A 26,989-nucleotide genomic window follows, 5' to 3' on the forward strand; every position below is an offset into this window, starting at 1 on the left:
TGCTGCTTGGACTGTAGGGGTCTGAGTTGTTAAACCTTTTACAGCTCAGGGGTGGATGTTGTGTATCTGTCTTGAAATCTAAATTGTTTAAATCTAATAATTAAAATTATTTATGAAATTTCTCCTGATTTAAATCATGCCAGAAGGTGATGCTGAGACCCTCAAAGGTTCTGAGCATTGTTGTACCAAAAAAGAGTTTGTAGGTTTCTGTTGCTTCCAAAGAAAGTAAACCCAAGAAAACCCATAACTTTTAACTTAGTCTTAAAATCTTACAGGTCTAATTTTTCAGTCATGAGATTTCTGCCTGAAGTACTTTTCTTGGGCTATCTTTGTTTTACACCAAAACAAATATTTTGAGAAATCCAGTTTCCATTGATTTTCTTCCTCAGAAAAGCAGCTAGGAGCTAATAAAAGGAGAGGAGCTGGTCCAAGGAAAGCACTGTGGCTGTTGGAGATCTGCAGAGCTGGGCTGGGGAGCAACAAGAGCTGCTGTCAATCCCCTTCCTTTTCCTCGTTTGCAAGGCACAGCTGGGCTTGCACCCACGCTGGGGCTCCTTTCCAATAGCATCCAAAGGGAGATTAAACGAACTAATATTCATTTATATTGAGAAATTAACCTAAGGAATCACCAAGAAATGTATGAAACTAATCATAAAGCAAAGCCTGATCCCAGAAAAAATCAAAGTAAACTCTCCAGCTCTTGTCCCATATGGATTGATGCTGTTCTCAGCTCGCCAGAGCATCAGAACTGATTTTATAGATTAAAAATTAGTGTTAATTTCTAGCTTGGAGCACCCAAAAAGCTTTACTGAAGGAAAAAACCAAAGCACAAAAGGCACCACTTGCTCAGAAGGTGCAGGATGAGGGCAGGATCCTCTGTTCCTGTTGATGACAGAAGTTTGTACGTAACCTCCATCATCAAAATATTAAAAACACCCTCATTCACCTTTTCTCATAAAACAGCCACTAAAATAATTAACTTAAAGGTGTGTAGATACACAGACATTAGAGATCCATCAGGTGAGCAGAGTGTGATTTTTGCCAGTGTACATTTGTGAGTAATATCCACAAGATTCAAGTAAAAATTGTCTTTAAGCTCTTGGAGTCTCCTGAAGACTGTAGGCAGTTGTCTCTGCTTCCCTGGATCCAGTACACCCTCCAGAACATTAATTTGTGTTAAATTTCCTAGGGGTGTTAATTGAAGATGCTGGAAATAAAGGTATGAATTCTGCTTCCAAGTCACAAATGTTTTAGTTCATCTCCAGACAGATTATTTTTAAGTAATGTGTGATTTGGTTTTCATTTTCTCTTAATTTTATTTAAAAAGGCTTCTGCATTGTTCTTTGCTGCTGTAGTTAATCTATGAATTAGGAGGGGCAGAAGTTAATTTATAGCATAGAAGACATTCATGCTGCTTAGGGAGTTGAATCCATCACCCTGTGTTTATTTGTCAGCTGTTTAGGTTTCCTTCACTTTGCCTCACAGCCTTTTCTCTGCAACTGCTGTGTGCAGTGTGAAATAAGTTCAAGCTGTGTATAGAAGTGTGTGTACACAGGTCTCTGCTTCCATTCTGGCAACCAAACGTTGTCTCCTTCCTTTCTGGGTTTCCCTGAAGAATGTGACTCCAAATCAAGATGTTTGGGATGGCAAAATCATCCAGCACCCTCCCCCCCCCACCAAAAAAAATTATATTTGGAAATCTCAGCTTTAATTCATGAGACAGATCAGATCCAGTGCCAGCACACACACCAGTGTATTGAATATTTTCATCTGAATAGCTCTAGTTGTCCCTTCTTTTTGTATATATTTATATGTTGTAACTGATTTATTGATGGGAGACTGCTGAAGTGGGTGACCACTTAGAACATTCCTGTGGGAATAAAACTGTCCCTTGTCCTTTCCCAAATTAAACTGCCTTAGGTATAGAATTCACTTGTGCAATATTTTAGCCTTATGAAATTAATTTTCCTCCTTCCTCATTGTTGCAAATATTTTCTGTTATTATCACTTTCACAGCCTATCAATGATCTTTCCTTAGGATAGAGTATCCTAAATATTGCTCAAGGCTGCTAATTCTTCCAGGACTGATCCATAGCTCTGCTGTCAAGTTTCCAGGGATGATTTTTTGGTTTTGTTTGACAGCTCAGTCCCACAGTTCCTCCTGACCCTGTCTCCCTGTGGGAAGTGCCACTCAGAAGGAGCAGTGGTACAGAAAACCTGCATTCTTCTGGAGCCAAGGCTGAGCTCCAGCCCACTGCAGAACTCTGGGAATCCCAGTTGTTGCCTTTCCCTGTAATCAGCCACAAAAGGGGTTTGAAAGGCTCCAGGATGAATGGCTGAGCAGGGCTGGAGCCATCTGCCCCCAAACCGTGTGGCTGGAGCAGGATGAGATAAAGGAGGAATCCTCCCTTCAGGATGGATTGTTCAGGCACTGCAGCTGACAGGTGAGTACTGCAGCTGTCAAATACTTACTGCCACAAGCAGTACATTTCTGCTCTTAATATTAAAAGTGTGTCAGAATTTCCATTATAAACCACTTATTTTGTGGGTTTATAGCTTTGCCATAAAAATACACCTTGGGTTGAGCCCTGGCACGCAGCCATTTGGCTTCTTCTAACACAATATTAATTCAGAACATCCAGACAGTGTTTTTAAACACCAGTATCTGAGTTGTTGCTTCTTTTTTCTCTTTTTTCTTTTTTTTCCTCAAGTCCCTTGTTTTCTGCAGGACCAGGTGACCAGATGTAACTGCAACAAGAATCTGCAACATCTGGAAGCCCTTTTTGAAAGGACTGAGACCTGTGATAAGAAGGAAAGTTCTGAGGCCATCTAGAGAATTCCCAGGATGGGAAGGCTGGATGCAAACCCCAAGGCTGGACTGACAAGGTCTGACTGCCATCACCCAGAGAGCTTCCCAGAACATGGCAGAAAGAAGGAAAGTCTTGGGCAGATGAAGATACAAGCTAAAATATTCATTTTGGAACCAAATCGAAGGATCTTAGGTCCCATTTGAAGCCCACAGTGCAACAAATTATCTCAGCCAGTGATCTCTGTGAGATCAGAAATTAGGGCAAAAAACAAACTTGTAATTTGAAATTTAAGAATAATTCTGATGGGATATTTCAGATCAATTTACAAACTGATAAACCTTCTCCATTTGAGCTCTGGGCCTCAAGAGGAGCATGGCTGCTCCTTTCAAATCCCAGCCCTGATGAAGGACTGGAAAGGTGGGCAGAAACTGGAGCTCCTGGCAGCCAAATCCCGTAACTCAAGTCCTGCTTGGAAAATGAATGATGAAAAGGGGCATTCCTAATCTGATCCCTGGCCTTACTATACAATTAGGAAAAGTGATAATCTTCGTTTGTAAAACAAGGAAAATTGGCAGCTGTGAAAAAAATAAAGGAAGTAGTTCAGTTTAATATTAGACTTATGAAAAAATTGGCCATAAAAGCTGTTCTGAGGCTGGCCAGGACAGAGCCTCAGAAATGTCTGGGGAATGTTCTTCAATCAGTTCAGGGAATGTGAGGACATGAAGCTGAAAGTGCTGAGCTCCAAAGGAATGAGGATAAAGCTTAAAGCTTTTCTCTAGATTTGGTCAGTTTACTTTCTGAATGTATATTGGGATCTGGGAAACGAATGGAATAAAGTCCCCTTTCTCAGACTGCAGTTATTGGACAAGGTGAGCTGAAAAAGAATAAATTGGGCTCAAGCAGGGAGAGTGACTGCTGGCAGACACAGGGCTTTCCAAAGGTGGGGAAATTGATTTAGAAAAGTCATCCTCTCTGAGCAAGAAATGTAACTAAAATGATGGATAGGCTATGGAAGGATTTGGAGATCATTATGGTAATAGAGTAATACAAGCTGGAAGTATTGTCTTACCAATGAAATCCCTGGAAATTTTCTTTAATTATGTGGCTCAGATGAAGCATAGAATTTGCAGATAACTGATTTGGAGTGAAGGGATTTTCCCAGTGCAGCAGGCAACTACTTCAGCAGCTACTTGTGGCAGTATCAAAGCAAAGGTTAAAGTGGTGGAAATCGTATTTTAAGGGCCAAACATTTGCAGAAACTTTTGCTGCTGGATCTGAAGGAAAGGATGGTTTTTCTCTTGCACTAAGCAATTTAAATTCTAAATTCCTTGAAATGCAGAGCTGCAGCAAGATTTCAAGTGATTTCCCTGCAGCATGTGATGCTGTAGTGGGTGTACGTGCTCTGGCTTTGCTCCAGCTTTCCCAACTTATTGAAACTTTGAAAATCCAACAGCTTGGAGGTCAATACAGGTCCTAAAGGTCCTGGAAACACCTCCAGGAGACACAGAGCCCCCAAGCCTCTCTTGGAGGTAGAGGTGCCATCACTGCTGGAACTTGTGTGAACAGGGCTAAAGTCACCAGAGCTGTGCCACAATCCCAGTTCCAGGGTACTGTTTAGATTCACAGAAGTTTTTTCCAGTTAAAAATCAGTTCTCTGAATCCAATAAACACACAGGCTGCACACAGTGGTGCACCACAGATGGATTCTGAGGGAAACCAACCCGTTCCCAGCACCTCGCTGTCAGAAAGTGCTACTGGGCATCAAGGGAGTGAACTGGGATGGATAAATGAGCTTTCAACGATTTTTGGACCTCACTCATAGTTCTGATTAAAGTCAAATGGTGGCTGGAGTGGATCCTGCAGAGCCAAGTTACAGGAAAAAGGGGAGGGAACAGCTTCCAGAGCAGGACAAGGCCTACTGCAATTTGAAAAAGATTACTTTTGGCCCAGCACCTGCTGCCTTTTGAGGATGGGAAGGAGCTGTGCTCCAGCCTGCCTGGATCAGATTAGCTCTAGATGGTATCTTGGTACCAAGTACAACACTGAGGTGTGAACTGATGGATTTACAAATGGTCTGTAACACACTGAAAGCCCTCAGCCTGACATCAGTTCCAAAGGCAAGGGAATCATTGGAAGCAGAAGTGATTAATTGTGAGTATACAGCCATGCAGGGAATGGTTGCACAGACAAAAGGACAGAGGAGAGGCAGGACCATCCTGGGCAGCTCCCCAGCCAGTGCCACTCAGGTGAAGGTTTTTCTGAGGAATTTTTTAAGGATTACTGCTGCTATTTCAGGCAGATTTTTGTGGCTTTGTTAATATTGTAAAACCACTACATGAGCTTGGTGAGAAGGAAACCATTTCAGTGGCTGGCAGAGTGTGATTTAACGTTTTCAAAAATGTTTTTTAACAAAACCTCTTGTAACTGCTCCCATTTTCACCTCCCCACATTCCAAACACCTTCCAGGCTGGGCACAGATGCCGAGGGCAGCACTGACAGAGGGAATCAAAGCACTGGAGGGGACGGGGGCTTAGTACAACAAAATGTTCTGTTCTTGGGAGAAAAATTCATATTCTTCTCAAAGAACATCTGACAGTGGTTAAATCCAGAGAAGGTTTCACCGTGGATCCTTTGGAGAGGGTTGGCCAACCCTGGCAGGCTGCGGGGACTCTGCAGGATGTGGAAGGATTTGGGATTGGAATTGGGATTCTGTGGGGTGAGACCTGCTCAGGCTCAGCTTCACCCAGAGAACAACTTTGGAGGTTCACCCCAACCTTGTCCCATCCCAGAACATCAGGCAAAAGTCACCTGGGAAAGCCAGGTGTGATGTCCACTTGTCCAAGTGGCTCTCCTGGAATTCTGAGTTCCTTCAGGACGGGGAGTTGGAGCCATGGATGAAACATCAGCTCCTGCTCTGGGATTCCTGCTGTGGGCTTTGTTAAACAGCACAATTGTGTTGAGGAAACACGTGGCTCTATCCTCCATTAGTCTCTCCTGACATAAATATGCAGCAATAAATTAAGATTTATTCATTTGTTAGCGTTCAGGATGATTATTCTGCTATTAAATTCCCCATCTCTGCTGTTGGATGGAGTGAAGGAAATCTGTACCTTAGTGAAGACTGTTACAATATCATGTGGCTGGAACATATGTGTTTTATCCATATTCATATATAAAATATCATTATGATCCCTGGGGTTGATGCATGTGAACTGATAATTTTCTTGCTACATTTAACCAAGTGCTATGAAAATTGGAGGGGATTTTGCTACAGCAGAGATTCAGCTTTTAAAGTTTTGTATCTAAGCCATGCTTCCAAAAATATCTGATTTTTCTGTACCTAAACCACCCTGGAGATGTCATGACACATTTCAGGTGTCTCACTGACATGGGCAGCAACAGATACCAGAGTTACAGAACTGAGGGGAAATGGGTTTAAACACATTTATGTTAAACACTGATATTTCAACTTCTGCACATCACTGGTGGCTGAAAACTGCAAGAACAAAAGCTTGGAAATTGGGTACTTATAAATAATCAGATTTTAACACCTTTGTTACATTTTAAAGCTGTTGGAAGCTTTCTTCCAACAGTGAGGAAGGTGAAACACTGGGAAATCAGTCCTGTGAAGATTTTTATCATTTTATAAACCCTCTGTTGAATGAGCTCCCATGTAAATCTGTGGTCCTGCTAGGTTCCTCTGGGTTATCCAGGAATGCTGACCTACATCACAGGGGCACCTTTCATGAAACCTGAGACAGAGATTTTTTTTTTTTTCTTTCATGTATAAGATGTTGGTGTGGTTTTTATACAGTGTAAGTGCCAGGTATGTTTTAAATACAGGAATGGGAAGGAGAGCATGGATGTGGGAGACTCTCGTGCAGAAAGCAGCACATTGTCATTAAACAGCAGACTCAGGAGTGAGATGTGCCTGATGTTGGGGTCTCTGAATCACTGGCCCCCATATATGTGTGTGTATATATTTATTTAGGTATCTGAGAGGTGCTTGGACTCTGCAGTGACACGAGCTCTGAGCACTTACACAGAATTCAGGCAATTTTTGTTATAAAATTGGACCTGCTGGAGGCTGCCTGGAAGAAGGTTTGAGGTTGCTGGATGTTTCTGATTTGTGTGGGTTGGTGTCTGTTCTGATTTCCCCTTTGCTCCTGGAGCTCACCCTGTCCAGGAGCTCACCCTGTGTGTCGTGGGCACCACTCTGTGCCTCACAGATCCCTTCAGGATCCCTTCCAGTCTTTCCAGAGCTGCTCCTTGCAGGGCCAATGGTCCATTCCAGGGGAGTGCTGAGCTCCCTCAATTCAAAACATCTTGCAGAATGAGGCCAAAGACTCTGAGCTAGGAAGAGGTGTGAGGAGAGCTTTATTAGTATGGCACATATTTAACCCATAGGAAAACCCACAAATTTTACTCATTTTAAGTGTATTTCACACTTTTTGACTATTTGAAATAACCACATTTGTAAAAACTTCTTTTAATGAATAGAGCTCTTTATGTACAAAGGCAAACCCTTTTTTTTCCCCCTTAAGTACAGTCCTTTTAAAATACTATTTCTTTTGTAGGTCTGGCTGCTTCCCTCGTCTGTTCATTATTGCTTGCTGCTACAGAACCCTCCAGAACTGAAACCAGGCAATTTAGATTATATTTTATCTTAGAAGAGTTTTGCTGATCCATGCCATGTGTTCATCAGGACTAATAAGACAGATGAGTAAAGGACTTTAATTATTTAATGCCAACCCCAACCAAGCTGGTGTTCAGCACAATATTTGTGTGTGAGGGATGGGAAGGAGCTACCTGGGTACAAAATTCTGGCCCCACTGAGCTCCGTGGGGGTTCTGCCATTTGACTGCAACAAAGCAAAGGCTTCACCACATGTTTAAAAGAAATATTTCACTGGGATTTTCTGAATGCTGGTAAATGTGATTTTATCTTCCTTTTCACTTTTGAATGTTTGTTTACCTTACCTACCCTTCAAAGTAATTTAATATAAAAACTTCTCATCAATTCCATTTTATTCCAGGTTTGAATTGCCTCATTTTTTAATTTATTGTGCATTTAGGGACCCCACATGGCAATGTCTGGGCTGAAAACATGATAGGGGAGCATTGGCATATTTTGTCTTGCTGTGATTTCAACTGAATTAAAGAAAACATTTCCATTTGTTTATGTAACTAAAAAAGCCCTATAAAACTGAGCTAGCAAGAATATCCTTTAATGAGCACAAACCCTTTTTGCACACAGGCCACAAACAGAGGGACATAGATCCACGTCCCATCTCCCCTATCAACAGCAAACTAGAGCAGGTAAAAAACCTCCCACTATTTCTCTTAGGAAATATCCACCACTTTTAAAGGGAATTTGGAAAATATTTCTGTGGCCAGCGAGGAAGGTGAAATCCTGCAGCACAAAGCACAGCCATGGGCACCGCGAGCGAACAGACGGGCTGCTGTAAAACAACCTTTTAATAAGGCATTAAAATGCCATCGACTTGGACACATAAAAAAAAAACCTATGAAAACAAATGCCTTTCAAATAATTAGGATCTTATGCCTGAGAGCAGTGTTGATCTCCATGCAGAGATTTTCCTGCTGAAATCAGACCAGGCTAAGGCTGATCGTCTGAGGGAGGAATTAGCAGCGCATAAATCGGCTGCGCTCGTGCTGCTCCTGCCATGCACAGCCAACCCCTAAACCATCCTCCAGCCCTTCCAGCTCCTCCTTTCTGTCCCCTAAAATCTCCTTTCTGACCTCTAAAGTCTCCTTTCTGTCCCCTAAAGTCTTCTTTCCATCTCCTAAAATCTCCTTTCTGTCCCCTAAAATCTCTTTTCTGACCTCTAAAGTCTCCTTTCCATGCCCTAAAATTTCCTTTCTGTCTCCTTAAGTCTCCTTTCTGTCCCCTAAAGTCTCCTTTCCATCCCTTAAAATCTCCTTTCTGTCCCCTAAAACCTCCTTTCTGTCCCCTAAAGTCTCCTTTCCATCACCTAAAGTGTCTTTTCTGTCTCCTAAAGTCTCCTTTCTGTCCCCTAAAATCACCGTTCTGTTCCCTAGAATCTCCTTTCCGTCCCCAAAAATTTTCTTTCTGTCCCTTAAAGTCCTTTCTGAAGCCTAAAGTAGCTTGGAATACACTTGGTTTATGATGCCAAAATATTTTTTAATCAAATCTCAGGTTTTTATCATGAGCATGTGAAAGGTTGAATTTACTGATTTTCTGACTGGCTGATAGAGCCAGAAATAGCTGCAAACACCATTTCTGGTCTTGAAAATCTGCTGTGGGCTTGTTTTCACTTCAAGTAATGTGCTCGTATTCATTTAAAGGTTTAGCAATAATTTGTAGTGGTTGCTGGTGTGTAAAATGCATCAAACTGTTGTATAAATTTACCCTTGAATGCAATAAAATAATTCTTCGAGAACAACTTTATCACCTGTAATGCACAGAAATACAAAAAGAATGATAATAACTCATCATTCATGTCTGTGTGTTTAAGTCATAACTGTTGTGATGGTTGTTATCAGCACAGCTCAGAAAAGCTACACTATTAAAAAATGTATTTGGAATGTATTTGATTACATAATTAACATGATAAAATAAATTAATAAGGCTGTTGCCCAAGAGTTGGGCATCAGATTCACAGCTTTAAGTTGGAATTTAATACATTTTTTTACTAAAATAACCTTAAATGGATACTGGTTTTCTTACATAATAAAATTACTGTTTTGATCTCCATTTTACAGACCACAAACATCAATAATTCAGAGAAATTAATGTATGTCCCTTCTGTATTTCATCTCATTTCCTGTTTTGTCATTAGGTAACAGTTCCCCCTAAGGCTCATGGTTTTAAACTTCCAATCCAGTTTGTGCCTTTCTGTAATCTGTAATTGCAGATACTTTTCAGTGTTGTATTTTCCATAGCCAGAACTGTGCCCATGATAAGAGCCCCGTGTGTAACATTCCCAGCCATCAGATCTTGGCTGTGATTTCATCCATTAATCAGTTTTATCTGACTCTCTGCTCACCTGGCTTTTCAAAGTGTGAAAATCTGCACTGCAGAGGAATTTTATGGATTGCAACCCTAATTTTTGGAGTAAAATTCTAAATAACTGGTCTGGTTAGAAAGCTTTGGGCAGAATTTTCAGGTTGCTGTGTATTGCTGTTAAGCCTGTGTTGCCTTTTAGCTGGAAGTACATCCCAATTAGTGACCCTTCCATCGAGCAGTAGCAACACAGAAGGGATTTGGTTGTTTTTTTCAAGTCAGTTGTAAATGATTAGTCCAAAAGAGCAGCATAAAACTGTGAGTCCCCTGCAGGAGTCAGCTGGAGGAAATTAAAGGATCAACAACAGAAGGGAAGCACTGAGGTAGGATTGTTCCAGGCTGCAGCCACAGGCTTTCACATGCACGCAGGAAATTGGCTCCATCAAAAGGCGAGGATGCAGGAGTGAGGATGAGGAGGATCATGCAGGTGATGGTTCTAAATCATGGCTCAAGATCCCAGTGCTTTCCAAGGGAGAGCTTTCCTCCCCTCCCCACAAAAAGCAGCCTTTTCCAGGTAAAAACGGAATCTTCTCTTTATGAATCAATAAAAGTTGGGCAGAAATGTGAGCTGTAAATCTGATATAACTCAATAAATAACAAAGATTCCGTTTCCCCACAATAATATCAGTTGGATGGGGATTTTTCCTGTGCTGTGCCCCGTGTTTGTGTGTGAGAGCTGTGAAACCAATGACTGGGAGTGCTTGGCAGCCAGGTAAAGCTTTTCCTTTAAAGACTAAAGTAAATTCATTCTGCAGAAATTTGCATCTTCTGGGCCTGGGATGAAGCTGAAACCTTTGCTGGTGGAGCAGGAAAGGATCACAGGAGGGGAAATGCATAAATCTCCATCTGGAGCCAAGTATGCTGGGAAGGAGATGGGGGAGCAGGAGTGCCAGAGCAGGCTGAGAGAGCGAAATTCCAAGGGAAAAGTGGAAGAAAGGAAGAGGAATGTCCCAGGAATGAAGCTCTTCTAATTCTCAATACTTTCATCAGAAGCAAACCACTGGAAAGCTGTAACCCAAATAAGGAAATTAGAGCAAAAATTAACAATATTCAACTATTCAGATGTCAAAAGAACCAGCGGAGTTATTGGTGTTAGAGGTTATTGCCAGAGGGGAAAACTCAGCATGTCCTGGGTAATTAAGCTTCATTGGAGAGCATGGATCCCTTCTCCAGGTAAGAAAGTCTTTTATAGCATGGCATCTTTGCTATTGTAATTAAACACCATGGGCTATTCTGCATATGAAGTCTTAAACACTTTAGTCCTTTATCAGGGGATTTTACTGGCCAGGCATGTGTGTTCGTAGAGCAAAAAAAAAAACCCCGTCTGCTATAAAAAAAGAAACCCAAACATTTCTTTTTATTACTCAACTTGCTGTATTTTTATATATATTGAGCCAAATTCATCCCTTGTGGAGCTCAGTTGAAGCCAATAAGGGCAGATTTGGCCCATGTCTATATGAGAAAGGTGGTGACAATTAAAATATATTGTTTAATAATGAGAGCTATGGTAGTGAAGTGTCTTTGTGTCTATGAAATTATACACCACGACACCCAGCCAGTGCAGAGCTGGGACTAGCAAAACATATAAGGCTGGTTTCTGATGGAAAGGCAAAAGCACTCTGACTTTTATGATTATGATTAAATATCACAAAGGCATTTGAACGAGGCTAATTTAGGTAACATCTCCAGAAGTCTCGTTTAAAGTGCAGTATTTTACCATTTGAAAATATTTCTTGACTGTTTTTATATGTGGCTCTCAAGGACAGCACGACTGGCTGTTATTAGCAGTAAGTAAAAGAACAGTTTTTATTTCACTTATATTTGAGGGACTTTCAGCAATATTACAAAAAGGAATGTACCCTATTAAATGAAATGTGAGGACAGCCTTTACTATCACTTTACACTGGCAATTCCCAGTTGTTCCCTGCTCAGGGCATGGTACCAACACATGAAAAGCATCGCTGATACCTTGAAGAGCTGAAGATGTTGCCAGTTTGGCAACAAATACCCAAAGCAGAAGAGTCCTCAGTGTGCAGAGGACAGAGGAGTTGTGGTTACGTGGCTCCTACCCAGCAACTCCTCTGTGTATCCCTGTTGTTAAGTTTGGGTGAATTTACAAGCTGGAGTGTGCTCTCTGCTGACTTCCATCCTCCTGCTGCAGTTTGGGCAGTGCTTATCCACAGGCAGGAACCAAAGCCCTCATTCCAGGCTCCGTCCCTGCTGCCAGGGGGGCTGGCTCAGCCTTGCTCTGCCTTGTAAATGTCCCAAATGTTGGCTCCAGCGCTTTCCTGTTGGGTCTTCACCCTGCCAAGAGGGGAGTGGGAGGCTGAGAGGGATAAGCAGGAGATTTCCCTTGGGGAAAAGTCTTTTCCCCTGGGGCTGCTCTGTCCTGAGCCTTGGCAGCTGCCTCTGGCTCCTGGCTGTAGGAGCTGGGGTGAGAAAGGTCAGAGGAATAAGAGATATTTTGTTAATCAAGAACAAAACTGGCTCCTGATGGCCCTGCTCAGGAGCTGGAGGAAGGTGGAAACACCTCAATACGTAACTGATGGGTCAGCAGAAAAGGCAGCTCTTAAAACTAAATATAAAATATCAGTTCTAATACCACTGGTCTTCTAAAGAGTCCCTGACCCCCAAGAATGAGAGTGGGGAGGGAAACGCAGAAGAATAAAAATAATTTTTGCTGTGCTTATTACTCATTCTGAATCTCTTTTATGGAAATCTGGCCTTTGGCATCAGACTCAAATAATATTTTATTAGAAGAAAGCATGATTCATTGAAATGGGGCACTGCAGTATCTATGGAAAGGAAAACTGGGAAGGACACAAGAGAAGCTCAGCTGTGGAAAACAAATTCAAGGAACCATTGCCCCACGAAGGATCTCAACCCCCAGGAAGAAACAACAGAAAGGAACAAAGAATTTCCAAGGAAACATCTGAATGCGGTGGTGGAGCCAAGTAAGGAATTATTGCAATTGTAGCCTGTCAGGAAGGGCCATACAGTACCTGTGGAAGGAGAATATCCTGTCCTTTGGAAATTAATGGGATTTTTTTATTAAGATCAATGTGATGATCAGGACTGGCCTGAGTACCTGAAATGTAACCAAAGGAGTAATAAGAGATCCCAGGAGGAAGGGGATGTTTAGTCTGTCTTAGATAGGATAAAAGACACTTTTCTCCTTTTTTGCACATTTTCAGAGAACTGTTTTTTGAGCTGTGAGAAGCATGGCTGTGTTATCCACAGTTCTCTCTGTATGATGAGAAGAGAAGCAGCAAAAAGAGGTGAACAGAACAACCTCAACCTCTCCATATTATTGATAACTCCTAATTCATCCAACACTGCAACTCCTTTGCCTGTTGCTTTTGCTCTTTGGCAAGAAACGAGCATTTATATTATTTTATTTTTATTTTTTCTCCCTTTCTCTCCTTTAAGTTTTCCAGCTCATGTTTTCCCTGTATTAAATTCCTGCTCCCTGACCTCCTGCTTCTCCTTTTGCTGTTAATAGGATGAAAACTGATTTTGGGACAATCTAATTAGCTACTTCCCAGAGGTGAGGGGGTGTTATTTCTGCCTTGTGCATGAGACAAACAAATCATCCACTAAGGGCTGGCTCATGGCTGAGGGTAGGAGCATTTGTAAATCCTGAATTTCACGGGGTCCATAACCTGCAGTGGAAGCTGTTTTCTCCCACCTAGGAGGAATACAGGTAAGTGTGGGGGTTCAGCTTCACATCTGCTGATTTTCAGTTGTAGTTGGTCTAAAAGAGACCTTATAGAGACTTCTTTGCATGCTGAGCCCAGCATTGGGTGGGAGGAGAGGAGAGGAGAGGGGGCTGTGCGTGCAGCAGGCACTGAACACAGTGAGCTCACAGTGCTGCTCACCCAGTTCCTGCTCCCCTGAATTCTCAGAGCTTTTTGATTTTCTCATTCTGCATTTAATGGCTCTGCTGCTCCCAAATTTCTGGGTCACTCCAGGGAGGATGGTCAGTGCCTCCACAGGGATATCGGTACTCCAGCCCTCACTGGATGTTCTGGATGTCTGAAAGGACAATGTTTGTTTTCCCCTCCCAGGCCTGAGAGCTTGGGCAGCATTTAGCCAGAGTTAAAATCCCTTCCTCCTTACCTGTTCCTGGTGGGGAAAGGTGCAGGGGCTGCAGGCATGTGCTCAATTCTAATGCTGGGTGTAAATCCAGGCCTGCGCTGTGATCCTGGACAGAAATCCCAGTGGAAGCTTTCCCTGCCCCTGAGCTGTCTCCTTCAGAATGATAAATGGTGCCAAGGGAAGGGTGAGGGGGAGTGAGGGGATCTCTCCACGCTTTGAACTGGCTGTGTAGTCAGGAAGATGAGAAGGAAGAACAGACTCGTTTCAAGCAGAATTTTTAGTTGGATAAAATCCTTTTACTCTTCATCACCTTCGCTGTTCTCACGAGTAAGGTTTAGACCAAATCCTCACCCAAAGATGTGTGAGGCACTGTGGTTACTTTGATTTTTGACTGGAAATGGAAAGGATTCCCTGTCCCCACTGCCATCCCTGCCCTGCACAGCTCAGGAGCTGTCCCCTCCAGCCCCTGCACACTGACTGCTTCCCATTACTCTGACGCACCAGGCAAGTTCATCACCTTTCCAGGATGTCCCGTGATTGATTCCTCATGGCCAGGGCAATCTGCTCCAAAGTTTCAGGCTAAAATGAGCTTTTGCATTTAGAGGGGATGATCAATACCATTCAATTTTCAGCTCTCCTTTCGTGTATTAGTTTCACAGCTGATATTAAATACAACATTAGATTCAGACTTTTGTGATTGTCTCAGTAGCTGCTCAGATACCCTGGGCATGAGTAAACTGCAGTTTTCAGTGTGGCTGTGTCATCCATCAAACTCAAACACTCTGTGGCTCATTCCTGAGCTGCACTGCACAGCCAAGGCTGCAGGCTGGGCTTGGTGAGGGGAACGTTAAAGGGCTGGTCCTGCTACACTGAAGTCTATAAAAGTTTTCCTATTGACTTCAACAGAAATAGGACTGAGCCTTAGGATTTTGGCATGAAAACACAAAAACATCTCTTTTCATCTCTGCTGAACTGCAGCAGGCATCGCTGCCTGCCTGACGTAAGGAATTGTTCTCTGTACATGTTGTTCTGCAGTCGATGTTGGAGGATGTGTCCGTCCCTGCTGGCAGGGCTGAGCGTTAGGACACAAATCTGGCCCAGTGTCCTGTGATCAGTGTGAACCTCCCAACTAGAAGATACATTTGTTTAATTTTGTCTTTCAGGACTGTTGAAGCCCTTGCTGCCCAAGTAGACGGTGCTGACATTCCACCTAATTTTTCTTATTAAAAAGTCAACTTTCCACCAGTTTGTAAATACAACCCTGCTGAAAATGTTCCTCGAAACTGCAGCAATGTATGGTTCAAAGCCAAAAAAACAATGTTTGCTGAGAGCAAAGGAGAATGACAACAACAACAGGAAAAATAAAAAAACAGATGAAAAATGTTGGCATTTGCCAAATATTCCTCCAAACCTCTTCCCCATCAGTGTTTTGCAGTGGAACAAGAGCCTTGTGACCTGTTGTGGCTATTCCTCCTCTTTTCATTCCAGTGGGGTTTGCTTTCCTTTTATTAAGCAAGTTTCTAATTAACAAAAACTGCAATTATCCTGATTTAATTGAATCAGTATTATTAACACTTTGCACTAATTAATCTAGTTTTTTATTAGCTTCTCTCAGGACCTGCTTCCAAAGGTGGGCTGGGGCTCAAAAGGGCAATTCCCATCCTGGAGGCTTCTTGCTGCAACTCGGTGTAAATCCACTGGGACATCTGAGCTGGCATTCCCAAAAGTGCTCAGACAGGAACATTTGCTGGCCACGACCAGGACAAAGGATCTTCCTGGCAGGAATGGGGGCTTGGGGGCCACAAACACCCAGCAGGGTGGCACAAAACCCCAGGGGCATCACCTTTCCCAATCATTTCCCAGTGAGGCTGAGCAGCCCATGCCAGGATTAAATTGAATTCTGGTTTAATTAAACTGGTTTGATTTAACTGGTTTAATTTAACTGGTTTGGTTTTACTGGTTTAATTTAACTGGGCTGTCCTGCCCAGTGCTGGTGCAAGGAGGGGCTGGGAACCTTGGGATGAAACCACCACCTAAACCCCAGGGTTTTATAGGCATTTCTCTCATGGCAGTGTTTGCACATTAAATGAGGGTCATGTTGGACAGGGCTTCGTGCTTTGCTTGTACCACTCCCAAGATTTTCTTTTCTTTAATTTTTAATCTTGATCCTGTTCTTTGCAGAGAGCAAATGAGTTCAAAACGTGATGTTTTCTACCAGCAAGTCACAGGCTCATGATTTCCCTCCCAGCTGCTATCACAGGAATAAAACCCCTCTAATCACACTGAATTTACGCTGCCTCTTGTCCCAGTCAAGTGCATGGCACCTCCTTGGAGCAGGTCCTTAAATTAAAATATTATTGATTTTTTTGCTGTTTAAGCACTACTGCAGAAACATGAGTGGCCAAAGAGAGAGGAGGGCTTTTTTTTCCCTCTGGCTGGAATTTTTCACTATAACCATCCTCAGGGGAGTTCTCATCTTCAAAAGAGACATTCTTTCTATACAAGCTGCAAAAAGAATTATTTAATGACATCATAAATTAATACAGAGAGGCACAAATTTTCCAAAATGTGGAGAGAGAGAAAAATAAATTCATGTTTGCCAAAAACACCCCAGCTCTTCCAGACTTAGGCCCCTCTTGAGCCGGTGAGCTGCCAGTGATGCCAAATTGAATGGTGGGGCTTTTGGCAGGACTGAAGTTTAGCTTGTTTAAATTTTGGCAAATATTCCTATTACTCACATTCTCAGCAAGCTGATACAAATATTTGTTCTATTTAGAGGGAAGTCCAGGCTCAGTCTGGCACCGAGAGCTGCTGGGCTCGGTGGAACTGAGCCTGCCTGAGCCAAGATTGAATTTGGACATCTACCTTAAAGAAAAACAGAATTAAAAAAATTCCCTGGGCTTTTTAGTACAGATTAGAGCACATCAATGGAAAACAGTCCTCGTGTGTATTCAGGTTTTTCTCACTTGCTAATTTTTGCTTTAATCTGATTTGAAATGGGCCTGGTTTCCCTGAGCTTGGATTGCCATTCCCGCTGCAACTCCAGGGCTGGAAAAGCCTCCACACACATGAACCTCCACATTCTTGAGAATTAAAAGCTGTTTAAACTGTAGTAAATCAAACTGGGACACAGTAAGCACACTTGATCTCTTTTAAAGCTGTGCAGGTTGTTGGGATTTTTTTTTTTAGTCATGTCCCCAGTTTAGTGTTTCTGATTTGAAAAACAAACAGAGCAAATCCTCCAGGACACTCAGGATCGCTGAGCTCTGCTTCATCCCTGGGAATGATCCTGCTCAACCAGGATCTCAGTCAGGATCAGCACCTGCCAAGCCTTTCCAGGTGGGAAGAAAAGCAGGAGAAATCAAATGGAACCTGGGTGCCTCACCTGGGAGCCTGGGATTGGGACTGGACACTTAGCCAGGTTAGAAATCTTGCAATGAAAACATAAAGCAAACTAAAAAAGAACAACCTGTTTCCATCCCATAAATTAATACAGCCAGTTGGGTGTTTTTAGCCTGTGCTCAGCTCGAGTGGGATTTGTAATGTAAATAATTCAATGATGTCTCAATGTTTTTGTCAAAGTCACACAGGAGGGGGATCCTACTAATATGAATTTTTAGCCATTTGGAAATGGGAAATCTGCTCTAAGTGGCTGAACTGGATTCCTCTGAGTGGAAAAAGATCGTCACTGGAGAATGATTCATCCCATTTAATCTCAGTGTCTGATCTCTCTCCAGTGACTATAAAAGGAACCCAAATGACCAGATTAGCATATATCCAAATGTTGCACATTTTTATGCTAACTCAGCCTTTCCCAATCAGGCCCTGTACTCATAAATATCCTGTGCTATTTTTATAAGGAAAGGATCATTGTTTGGCACAGGGATTCCCAGGGCACTCACTCAGCTCCAGTGGCTGCTGTGGGACAGAGCCTGGGCCCTGCCCTTTGCAAAGGCTGCCAGGTAAAACTTGCATTAATTACATGATGGAGATTTCTCTACACTCCCTGCATTGACTGAAAGGTTCTGGGATTGGTCTTACAGGAATTACTTTTTAAATCAATAAATATTGCATGGACAAGCAGAAGGTACATGAAAAATGGTTTAAAATAGCAGCAGTGATTATTCATTAAAAAATGCCATTGTTATTGTGTTGGTCACCTTTGTAAAAGATCCAGGCAGATTTTCCTTTGCAGCCTGGGCCGCTGACCCCACTCATTTTTGGGTTCCATTTGTCTGGTTCAGTGTTGATCCAGTGTCATGGTGAGAAATGAGCTGAGCATTGCAAATCCTGGGCAGTGACACCCCCAGAGCTCTCCCCCCTCCCACCTTTAACTCCTCACCACTGGCCCTGGAACTGAGCTGCAGCCGGGCACAGGAACGAGATCAGTGCTGCTCAGGTCAATTCTTGTGAGCCCTGAAACACCACAAACATCCCGAATAAACCCAGGAGCACCTAAAACCCGATGCTGGAGCTTTGAGATGGTGCAAAAAGGGTCAGGAGTGACCTTAGGAAGTGTGAGGTTGGTGTAGTCAGGCAGCAGGAGACAGAAGAGAGACGAGGCATCTTAATTCACCATGGAACATTTTTATACTAATTATTGAAATGCACCCAGAGACAGCTTGTAGTAGTAAAATGACTTTATGTTCTGATATGTAAAATAAAATGTCCATGCTATGTAACAAACATTTAAAAATTCCATACCACCTGTATCTAATGTGGTTTCTAATAAAGATTTATCTGTAGTATATATGCTTTTTTGTCTAACCAATTCTTACTTTTTACATCAAAGGTGTGTAATTAAAAAAAAAAAATTAAATAGATGTCTTTCCAAAAAAAAAAAAAAAACCCTTTGCAACATTCATTTTTATTAAGTATTTCATTTGTCAAAAGCAAAGCTGAACTGGACACGTGGCCTGCATTTGTGATATATATAATTTTATATATATATATATATATAAAATATATATGTATATAAATAGCTATTCAGCATGCAAAAATTGTAGTGATTTCCAAAATCTGGTTACAAAACCCCCACCAGTCACACAGGAATTGTGCTGGGGGGGTGCAGGGGACTGTCCTGGTTGAAAAGTGACCTCGGGGCTGTGTCCCAGCCCCCTCACCCGCCGGGCTCCTCCTTGGGATGGATTCACCAAAACACAGAGGCACCTCCCCACCTCCAAACCTGCATTTCAGCTTTTTGCTTTTGCCCATTGGGGAAGCAATGGGAGGAAATAAAAAACACCCACTGAGCAATGACTGAAGCTTGACCATTGTGCCCTTGAGTGGAACCAAACTCCAGCATCGCCTCTGTGCCACCGTCCCTCGGGGCAGCGCCCGGGAGCTCGGCAGGACGGACACTGCACTGGACAGACTGCACTGGACAGACTGCACTGGATGGACACTGCACTGGATGGACACTGCACTGGATGGACACTGCACTGGACGGACACTGCACTGGACAGACACTGCACTGGACAGACTGCACTGGATGGACACTGCACTGGACGGACACTGCACTGGACAGACTGCACTGGACAGACTGCACTGGATGGACACTGCACTGGATGGACACTGCACTGGACAGACTGCACTGGACACTGCACTGGACGGACACTGCACTGGACAGACTGCACTGGACAGACACTGCACTGGATGGACACTGCACTGGACAGACTGCACTGGACAGACTGCACTGGACACTGCACTGGACGGACACTGCACTGGACACTGCACTGGACAGACACTGCACTGGATGGACACTGCACTGGACACTGCACTGGACAGACACTGCACTGGATGGACACTGCACTGGACAGACTGCACTGGACAGACTGCACTGGATGGACACTGCACTGGACAGACTGCACTGGACAGACACTGCACTGGATGGACACTGCACTGGATGGACACTGCACTGGACAGACACTGCACTGGACAGACTGCACTGGATGGACACTGCACTGGATCTTTGTGGCTGAGGGCAGCAGGAGTTTTGTCCCAGAAGGAATTCCTCTGCTCCCTCAGTGTCAGCCTCCACAGAGAACCACTGAGGATGGAAAAGATCATCAAATCCACCCCCTGACAACTCCCAGGGACAGTGCACAGGGCAAAGCCAGCGCTGGAGGAATCAGCCCGGGCACTTCCACAGTAAACAAAAGGAGCAACGAATACACTGGATACAGATTTTACCTGTTCTACAAATATTTGTACACTGTAAAGCCTGACAGGTCATGGGAGCTCTTCCCTCCTCACCCCACCACTAGGAAAATATTCCTCCAGGCCTCCTTTAGGCTGGAAACAATTCCATCTGAGTTAGCTGCAAAAGAAAAGAACATAGCACAAAAGACACGTTTCAGCTGAATACGAAAGAAATCAAGGACCAGCAAATACAGAAATCGGTTCTGGAAAGTATTAGCGACTTTTAAGCTTAAACTTCATAAATATATTGCAAGAAGCAAATGTGATTCAATCAAGGGATGGGAGTCTGAAGACACTGGGTCTGTTCCTAACGCTGCAGTTAATTTGCTGTTTGGCCTCGGGCTTAACTCTTCACATCTTCGCTTCCCACAGCCAGGAGCGATGTGGCTGTGGGGGCAAGAAGAGACATTTGTGCATCGGTGCCTTCTCCGCTGTGCCCGGGCCCCGCAGCTCCCGGAGCTGCCGCCGCTCCCGCCCTGCCCGAGGAACCAGGAACCTCTCCGGACCCAAAGGGCCAAAGAAGCGCTGCCACGGCAGTCCTTGAGCTATGCAACCGAGCAAATGGCTTTTTCCCTCGGAGCTTCGGGAGTTGTGGCTTCATGAGCCAAGGACCGTAAAAGTAAAGCTCATATTTTTTCCCAAATATCCAAAATTTGCTCACGGATGTTTAACATTACAAGCAAAAGAACATGACTAGCTACGTCACTCGTTAGTCATGAAGATGGTTTCTACTGGATGAAGACACGAGAATGAATTTATTTGGGAGTCACTAAGAGCCCGATGGATCCAGCCCACTGAGCCGGGCGGTGGAATTCTCCGCGTGCCCGAAGATTCGAGCTCCTCACCCACACAAATCCCTCTGGAAACGCACACGTGTCTCACCCAAGTGCAAGTTACCCACAGGTATCAACACTGAGCTGTCCCGGAGCAGTGAGGCCGCGGTGGCCCGGGGGTCACCCGTCGGTCCAGTTCTCCACAGTCCCCATCCCTGAATGGTACTGCAGCGAGGACTCCCTGGACAGCGAGAAGCTCTGCGAGTACAGGAACTCGTTGGCCGCGTTCAGGTGCGGGGAGGGCGCTTTCCTCTCGCACACGGCCGGGTGTCCCCTCTCCCTGGGGAAGGCCGAGGCGGGGCCGCGCTCCCGGCCCGGGCCCAGCTGGTTGTACACGCTGAAGGGGCCGTTCCCCGGCGGCTGCGAGCCCTGGCCCGCCATGGCCGGGAGCCGCGGCATCATGGGGGCGGCGGGGAAGTGAGCGGGGAAGGGCTGGTAGGGGACAGTGTCCATGGTCTGCACGCTGTAGCCGGTGTAAGGTGCGACTGAAGTCCACATGTTGCAGCTCAGCGGCGGCGGCGGAGGAGGCAAATCGTCGACGGCCGAGACGGCGGCGATGTCGGCGCCGGAGCCAGAGTACATGCAGGCCTCCCGGGGAGCCACCTCCCCGCAGTAGGACGGGCTCAGCATCTGCTGCTCGTAGGGCGGCGGCGAGCGGAAATAATGATCGTCCCCCACCGAGGAGGAGGCGTCCAGGTAGGAGCGTTTGCAGGGCAGGTCCAGGTGCCGAGCGCTTTCTGCAAGAAAAATTGGCGTTCAGGAATTCTGCTGGGAGCCGGGGCCGGGCAGTCCCCTTGGAGGCCGCGATTATTTCGCTAAACTGGTGCCCTTTCTCGGCTTAATCCACTTAAACCATCTTAGTTTGGGAAAACAATGTACAACATCAAAAAGACATTGTGCTGCAAATGTCAGGCTAATCCCCCCGGCCTCAAAGCACTCCGGTGACATTTGTCAGCTTAAGTGAGAGTCTCTTCTCACATCAGGGATTACTCCACGTTCCTCCAGATAACGGAGGGCCCTGACACTCCTGCACGGCTCCTCCTGACAAATTCAAGAAGTCTCTTAAAGGGTCTTATCACAGCCTGCCTTCCTGTCATTGCAAAAATGGCTCTACATTTCCCAGATATTCACGTCAAAAGCTGCAGAAATATTTCCAGATAAAGGAGCCCTTTCCCAGTCAGGAGCCCTTCCTCAGCTTTGCTCAGCCCCTCTCCTCCTGCCAGGACCCTGGCCCTGTTCCCCAGCAGCTTTCTGTTACTTATTAGGAATATTCTCTGGATGAATTAGTGAATTCATCTGCATATTAAACATCTGCTAAAATTACACATTTGCCTTGCAGCCCTCATTACTGGTGCTGTTAGATTCTTCATTTAGCCATGATCAGAGGATTCTCCCAGCTTAAATAAATTAGCAGGCAGTGAGACATGCAAATAGAAGGATTTTTTTCTTCTGTGCAAAATTTTTCCATTTAACTTAAAACATGCCATGATCTCATCTGATGCTGGACTAAAAGGAAGAGAATGCAGTCACATCTCACTTAAAATTGAGAATTAGTGGATGAGAGGAAAGGGCTGCTCATACCAAGCTCCCACAGTCCCACTGCTCTGCAGACATTGAGGGAATTGCTCATGGCTTTGCCTTGGAAAATGTAGAATTTTTGTAATGCTAATGGCCTCCTGCAAACAATTTTTATTCCAGCTGATCCTAACAATGGATAATTTCCCGTTGAAGCTCTATGCCATTTGAATTACACGTTCTAATTAATTGTTTCACCTCTGTCTCAGAGTCTGAATTTACCTTCTATGGGACAAACCCACTAAAAACTTCCCCAAACAGCAGCTCTTGCCTCCTGACCCTCCAAAACACTCCAACCACAATGGTATTTTTGAAGATCAAAGCCCCAGAGACCAATCCAAACTGAACTCACGCTCTCAGGTTTATTTTCTGTAATATTTTTCTAGCTGTGAACTCGAGTTACCTCTTCTTTTTAGACAATGGTAGAAGAGCCCTGAATCTCTCTGTGCTGTGAAGGTGTTGAGTGGCAGATCTTGAGTATCCGAAGCTGCAAACTGCATGTGAGCTCCATTCTCATACTGATAATGCTGGAGGGTCTGGTGATTGCCATGGAGTGGGTTAACATCTGGCTTTGCTGACAGCTGGCCATGACTGGACACCAACCTCTGCCTCATGATGCTTTTGGAAATTACTGGATATTCTTTGCTAAAAGAGGTGAGAAAAATTAAGACCGGTTAGGCAGCGATCAGCATCACCAGAATTTCATCAGCAGAATGAGGAAATATTGGTTTGGCTCCCCCAGAGCATCTCCAGCCAATGACTTCACCACCCTTTGCTTCAGACGATGAACTCACTGCACTCCTCTGGGTGTGGGCAAGAGCTGACAGCACCGAGTGTGTCAGAGTTACAGGAAGGGCTTTTGAGGGATATCAGTGGCATTCAGGCACAAGGAAACACGGTGCCCCGTGGCTCTGGCACCTTCCAGCTGCTTCTCCAAAGAGCTGCAGCCCGTGAGGAGCAGGGTGAGGAGGGAGGTACCTTTGGAGCCGCGCCACGCGCAGGTCGCTGTCGTCGCTGCCCCGAAAGCCCTTGGCAAAGGGGTTGTTTTCAATTTTCAGCTGGGTTATCTTTAAAAGAAAAAAACACCAAGAATAAAGTGTTTGAAAGCAAATCAGACCAAAAGTGCAGCAGCAGAAGGGCTGAGCTGGTGGGTCTCGAGGGGCCCAGTCTTGATGAGCCCTGTGAAATGCAGAGCCTGGATCTTATTCTAGGCCCTGTGTTCTTTTTCTGGACTCCTGATAGAGAGAATTTATTTGTCTGATTTAAAAGGTTTCTTATGGTTCCATGTTAGAGACCCCTGCTTGTCATGGTGTGGCTCTTCCTAATTCCCATAACAATTTAATACACCTTTATGGCCACCATTGAGTCATTTTAACTCTGTGAAAAGCATCCCAGCTCAAACAGTGTTTTATCCCTGCACAGCCTCTCTCCCTGCCCTGAGCCCCCTGTATCCCATTTTAATGCTGAGGAGAGCAGCCAGTTCTGCTTTGGGATGGTTTTGCATGAGCACTGCTGTTACTAACAGCTACACTTTTAGCAATGTTGAAAAATATCCCTTACCAAAAAAAACTCCTGAGAACACAGCTGGCCGCTATCAGTGCTGGAGGGGAAGGTGGTGACATGTGAATTTAAGCAGCCTCCAGGGCTCCAGCTCTTCCAGGGAAGCTCAAGCAGCTGATGAACCACAAGAAGCGCAGGACCCTTCCAAACCCACAGCCTGACAGCAGGTTTGTACATCTTAATTTCATTTTGTTATTTAGTGATCGTGGTTTTCCTCTGATGTGAGCAGGATCAGGGCTTCAGTCCCTCCTTGTCACCTTCCCCTGGCCTCATGCAGCCCAGGAGGGGATTTGGGGTGAGCACACACCTTCCTCACTGACCTGTGCCAGGGGTAACCTCTATCCTCAACTTCCTCATTTTTTTCTTTAGGAACACAATTATTTACAACCACACTTCTTGTGAGCAGGAGATTTCTGAGCTAAAAATAGTTCAGTTTGTTTCTTCTAAAAGAAACCCAGACCACAGTTTTAATTGTTGATGTGTAAGAGAATAAATAAAACCATTCAGGTGTTCCTCTGAGGCTGAGATTTTCTCGAGGCCACGCTGAGGTCACGGTGAGACCTTCTGCCTGCTGTCACCTGCTGCAGGGCCCTGTGTCCCCTGCTCAGGGCAGTGGCCATTCCATCCCCCCAGCCTGCAGACCCCAGGCCAGGAGCTGGGCAGCACCACAGAGGCTCCTCACAGGATTTTCACTAAAGAATTTGGGCTGATATGGGACATTTTCCCTAAATCTGTCAGGTCCACCCTGTGCTGCCCCCCAGCCATAAGCCCCCACAGCACAGCTGGACAGCAGTGACACTGCAAGTGAGGAATTTATGGAGCACTTTAGGGATGAAAGGCACCATTGACAGCAGACATTTTAAATATGTATTAAATATAAGCTCATTTGGATCTTTTTGGTTAACCATGTTTGGGCAATTGGTCATTTTACAACAGCTACAACTTTCCTACCTTCAGTATCCTAATGGGCCCTTTTCCCCCACCCTGCCTGACCATACCACATCCATGTTTCTGCTTTGAGACTCTTTAACTGGCTCACTAATTGCAACATTTTTGCAAGGACTCTATGCTTCAAGCATCAAAGGGCACACAGGCATCCTGCTTGGGAGGAAAAGCTCTGGTCAGGTTATTGGGGAGGAAGAATTTCACACTTGTTCCTGTTCCTGCAGGATTTTCCTATGAATGTGTAGGAAAGGAATGGGTACAGTTACACATGGCAGGTTTCACACTCAGGGTGACAGGAGGGCTCTGGCAGTGCCACCTCACTCTGCACCTTTAGTTATGAATCTTGATGCACTTTAAAAATTCCAATTAAATTATTAATTATTCCTTGTACAGCAATTGGACTTTGCCATTAAGAAAATGCCTGGGAGCAGGAGCTTGTGCAAAGGCAGAGCAGTAGCAGGATAGAATCTGAAGCCTTTCCATCCCTGCAGTCATTCTCCCCTGTCCCTGTCCTGGTGAGGTGACACAGGGAAGTGACAATTCACTGTCCCACCGCTATCAGTCCTGCTGGGATCCAACCCTCAGTCAGAACTCTGCCCATGGCACAGGTACCACCACCCTCAAACCACAAACAGCCCCTGCAGCACACAGGTGTCCCTGACACCCACCCAGAGCTGAGCCCTTTGTACTTCACAACCCCCAGCCCCTCCTGCACCCACGTGCAAACCGCAGAGGCAGCTCTGAGCTCCCGTTTTATGGGCACATTCCTCATCTGTCTCACTAAACACACATTCTGTAATTACTGGTCACTGCAGATTTATGAGCAAGCTTTAGTGGTCATTATTAGATGTGCCTTGCTGTTTGAATGACATCTCAGCTCTATGAGCACAGTGAGTCAGGCGAGCCCAGGCTTTGCCAAAATATTGTTACCAACAACATCCCTGCTGTGTCCTGGCTCATCCCTCGTGCTTACAGCCAGGATGGAAACTTGTCCTTTAAAGCAGCAGAACAGGAAGATTCTCTCACAAAGTTCCTGGCCAGAAATAAAGCATTTGTAGCCCCAAAAGCTGCCTACCTTGTGGTTCTGGTAGGAGGTGACAGAAATGAAGGAGGTCTCTGGGAAGACGTGGGTGCAGAAAGCCGTGTTCTTGGAGCCAAACGCGTTGTTCTCGTCCGCCTTCACGATGTGCAGCCGTGGCTGGTATTTGTGCATTGAATTAAGGATGATCTGAAAAACAATTGAAGCTAAAGTGAGAAATCCATTCAAAAAAGAAAAGAGACGAGCCATGGCTGTCGGACTCTTTGCAGCAGGACCCAGCAGAGCTCAGCTTTAGCTTCACTTGTGAGTTCAAAAGGAAAATTTACATTCTAGAAATGCACATGAAGCAAGGCACAAAAGGTATCTGCAGCTCTGGCAAGCAGAGCTGAACTTAAAGCTTTCCTGGTAAACCCTCATTTTTCCTATTGCTATTGGATAGAATCAGTCTGGGTGGAAAAAATGTCATAATTTTTTTTTTCCCCCAGCTCACGCCGAAGCGGTACAATATATAATTCACCAGCAGCCTGGTCTGTAAAGATTCCTAATAAATACTTTACTGAGCTGAAAAATACACAGTTTAGCAGAGGAAAAAAAACCCAACACAGAAACCACAGGGGGAAAAAAAACTAGAAAGCTATTTTTCTTTTATCTGCTGGTAAAAAAAAATCAAACTACAAAGCAGCGGATTGGTTTTTGCTGCTGTTTGTGGAGTGGCTGAGTGTGGGTGGCTGGTCCGGGCACCTCTCCCCTCCTCGAGTCTTGGCCAATGAAAGGCAGGGCCAGCAGCAGCCAAGGGATTTTTTATGGAGGGTGCCAGGGGGGCTGGGGAAGGGCTGAGGTCCAGCAGGGATCACAGCCTGGCTCCAGTGAAGGGTTTTTTT

At 44.7% G+C, this 26,989-nt stretch overlaps 2 protein-coding genes and 1 long non-coding RNA gene across 12 annotated transcripts in view; 2 read left to right on the forward strand and 1 right to left on the reverse strand.

Annotated features, from left to right (window-relative positions):
* BRIP1 (BRCA1 interacting DNA helicase 1) overlaps positions 1 to 9,548 on the forward strand; it is a 94,062-nt gene extending 84,514 nt beyond the window's left edge. For 2 of the 9 annotated variants that reach the window (XR_015278617.1, XR_015278615.1), the window contains exons 25-27: positions 2,143 to 2,444; positions 2,712 to 3,679; positions 7,388 to 7,839. Coding sequence is in view for 2 of the 9 variants with exons in the window: in XM_023939360.2 (XP_023795128.2) it covers positions 7,388 to 7,480 (93 nt within the window). In the remaining 7 variants the exon portion in view is untranslated. Of the gene's footprint in view, positions 1 to 2,142; positions 2,445 to 2,711; positions 3,680 to 7,387 lie in introns of those variants that run through there. The other 7 variants (XM_023939360.2, XM_023939359.2, XR_015278619.1 and 4 more) reach the window with 6 other exon arrangements.
* A 9,029-nt stretch (positions 9,549 to 18,577) lies between these two features.
* TBX4 (T-box transcription factor 4) overlaps positions 18,578 to 26,989 on the reverse strand; it is a 35,934-nt gene continuing 27,522 nt past the window's right edge. Inside the window, exons 6-9 of one of the 2 annotated variants that reach the window (XM_086860045.1) lie at positions 26,145 to 26,297; positions 23,543 to 23,631; positions 22,968 to 23,209; positions 18,578 to 21,726 (exon numbers count right to left, since the gene is read on the reverse strand). In XM_086860045.1, the coding sequence (XP_086716171.1) occupies positions 21,110 to 21,726; positions 22,968 to 23,209; positions 23,543 to 23,631; positions 26,145 to 26,297 (1,101 nt within the window). In that variant the 3' untranslated portion in view covers positions 18,578 to 21,109. The remainder of the gene's footprint in view (positions 21,727 to 22,967; positions 23,210 to 23,542; positions 23,632 to 26,144; positions 26,298 to 26,989) is intronic. The other variant, XM_086860044.1, reaches the window with a different exon arrangement.
* Positions 21,230 to 26,135, forward strand: LOC147649637 (uncharacterized). Its single transcript, XR_015278624.1, has 2 exons — positions 21,230 to 21,685; positions 22,981 to 26,135. It is a non-coding gene; the product is annotated as an uncharacterized LOC147649637 (long non-coding RNA).

Source organism: Cyanistes caeruleus, chromosome 21 (assembly GCF_971803275.1).
Source record: "Cyanistes caeruleus chromosome 21, bCyaCae1.hap1.1, whole genome shotgun sequence".
In the NCBI taxonomy this organism is placed as follows: Eukaryota; Metazoa; Chordata; class Aves; order Passeriformes; family Paridae; genus Cyanistes; species Cyanistes caeruleus.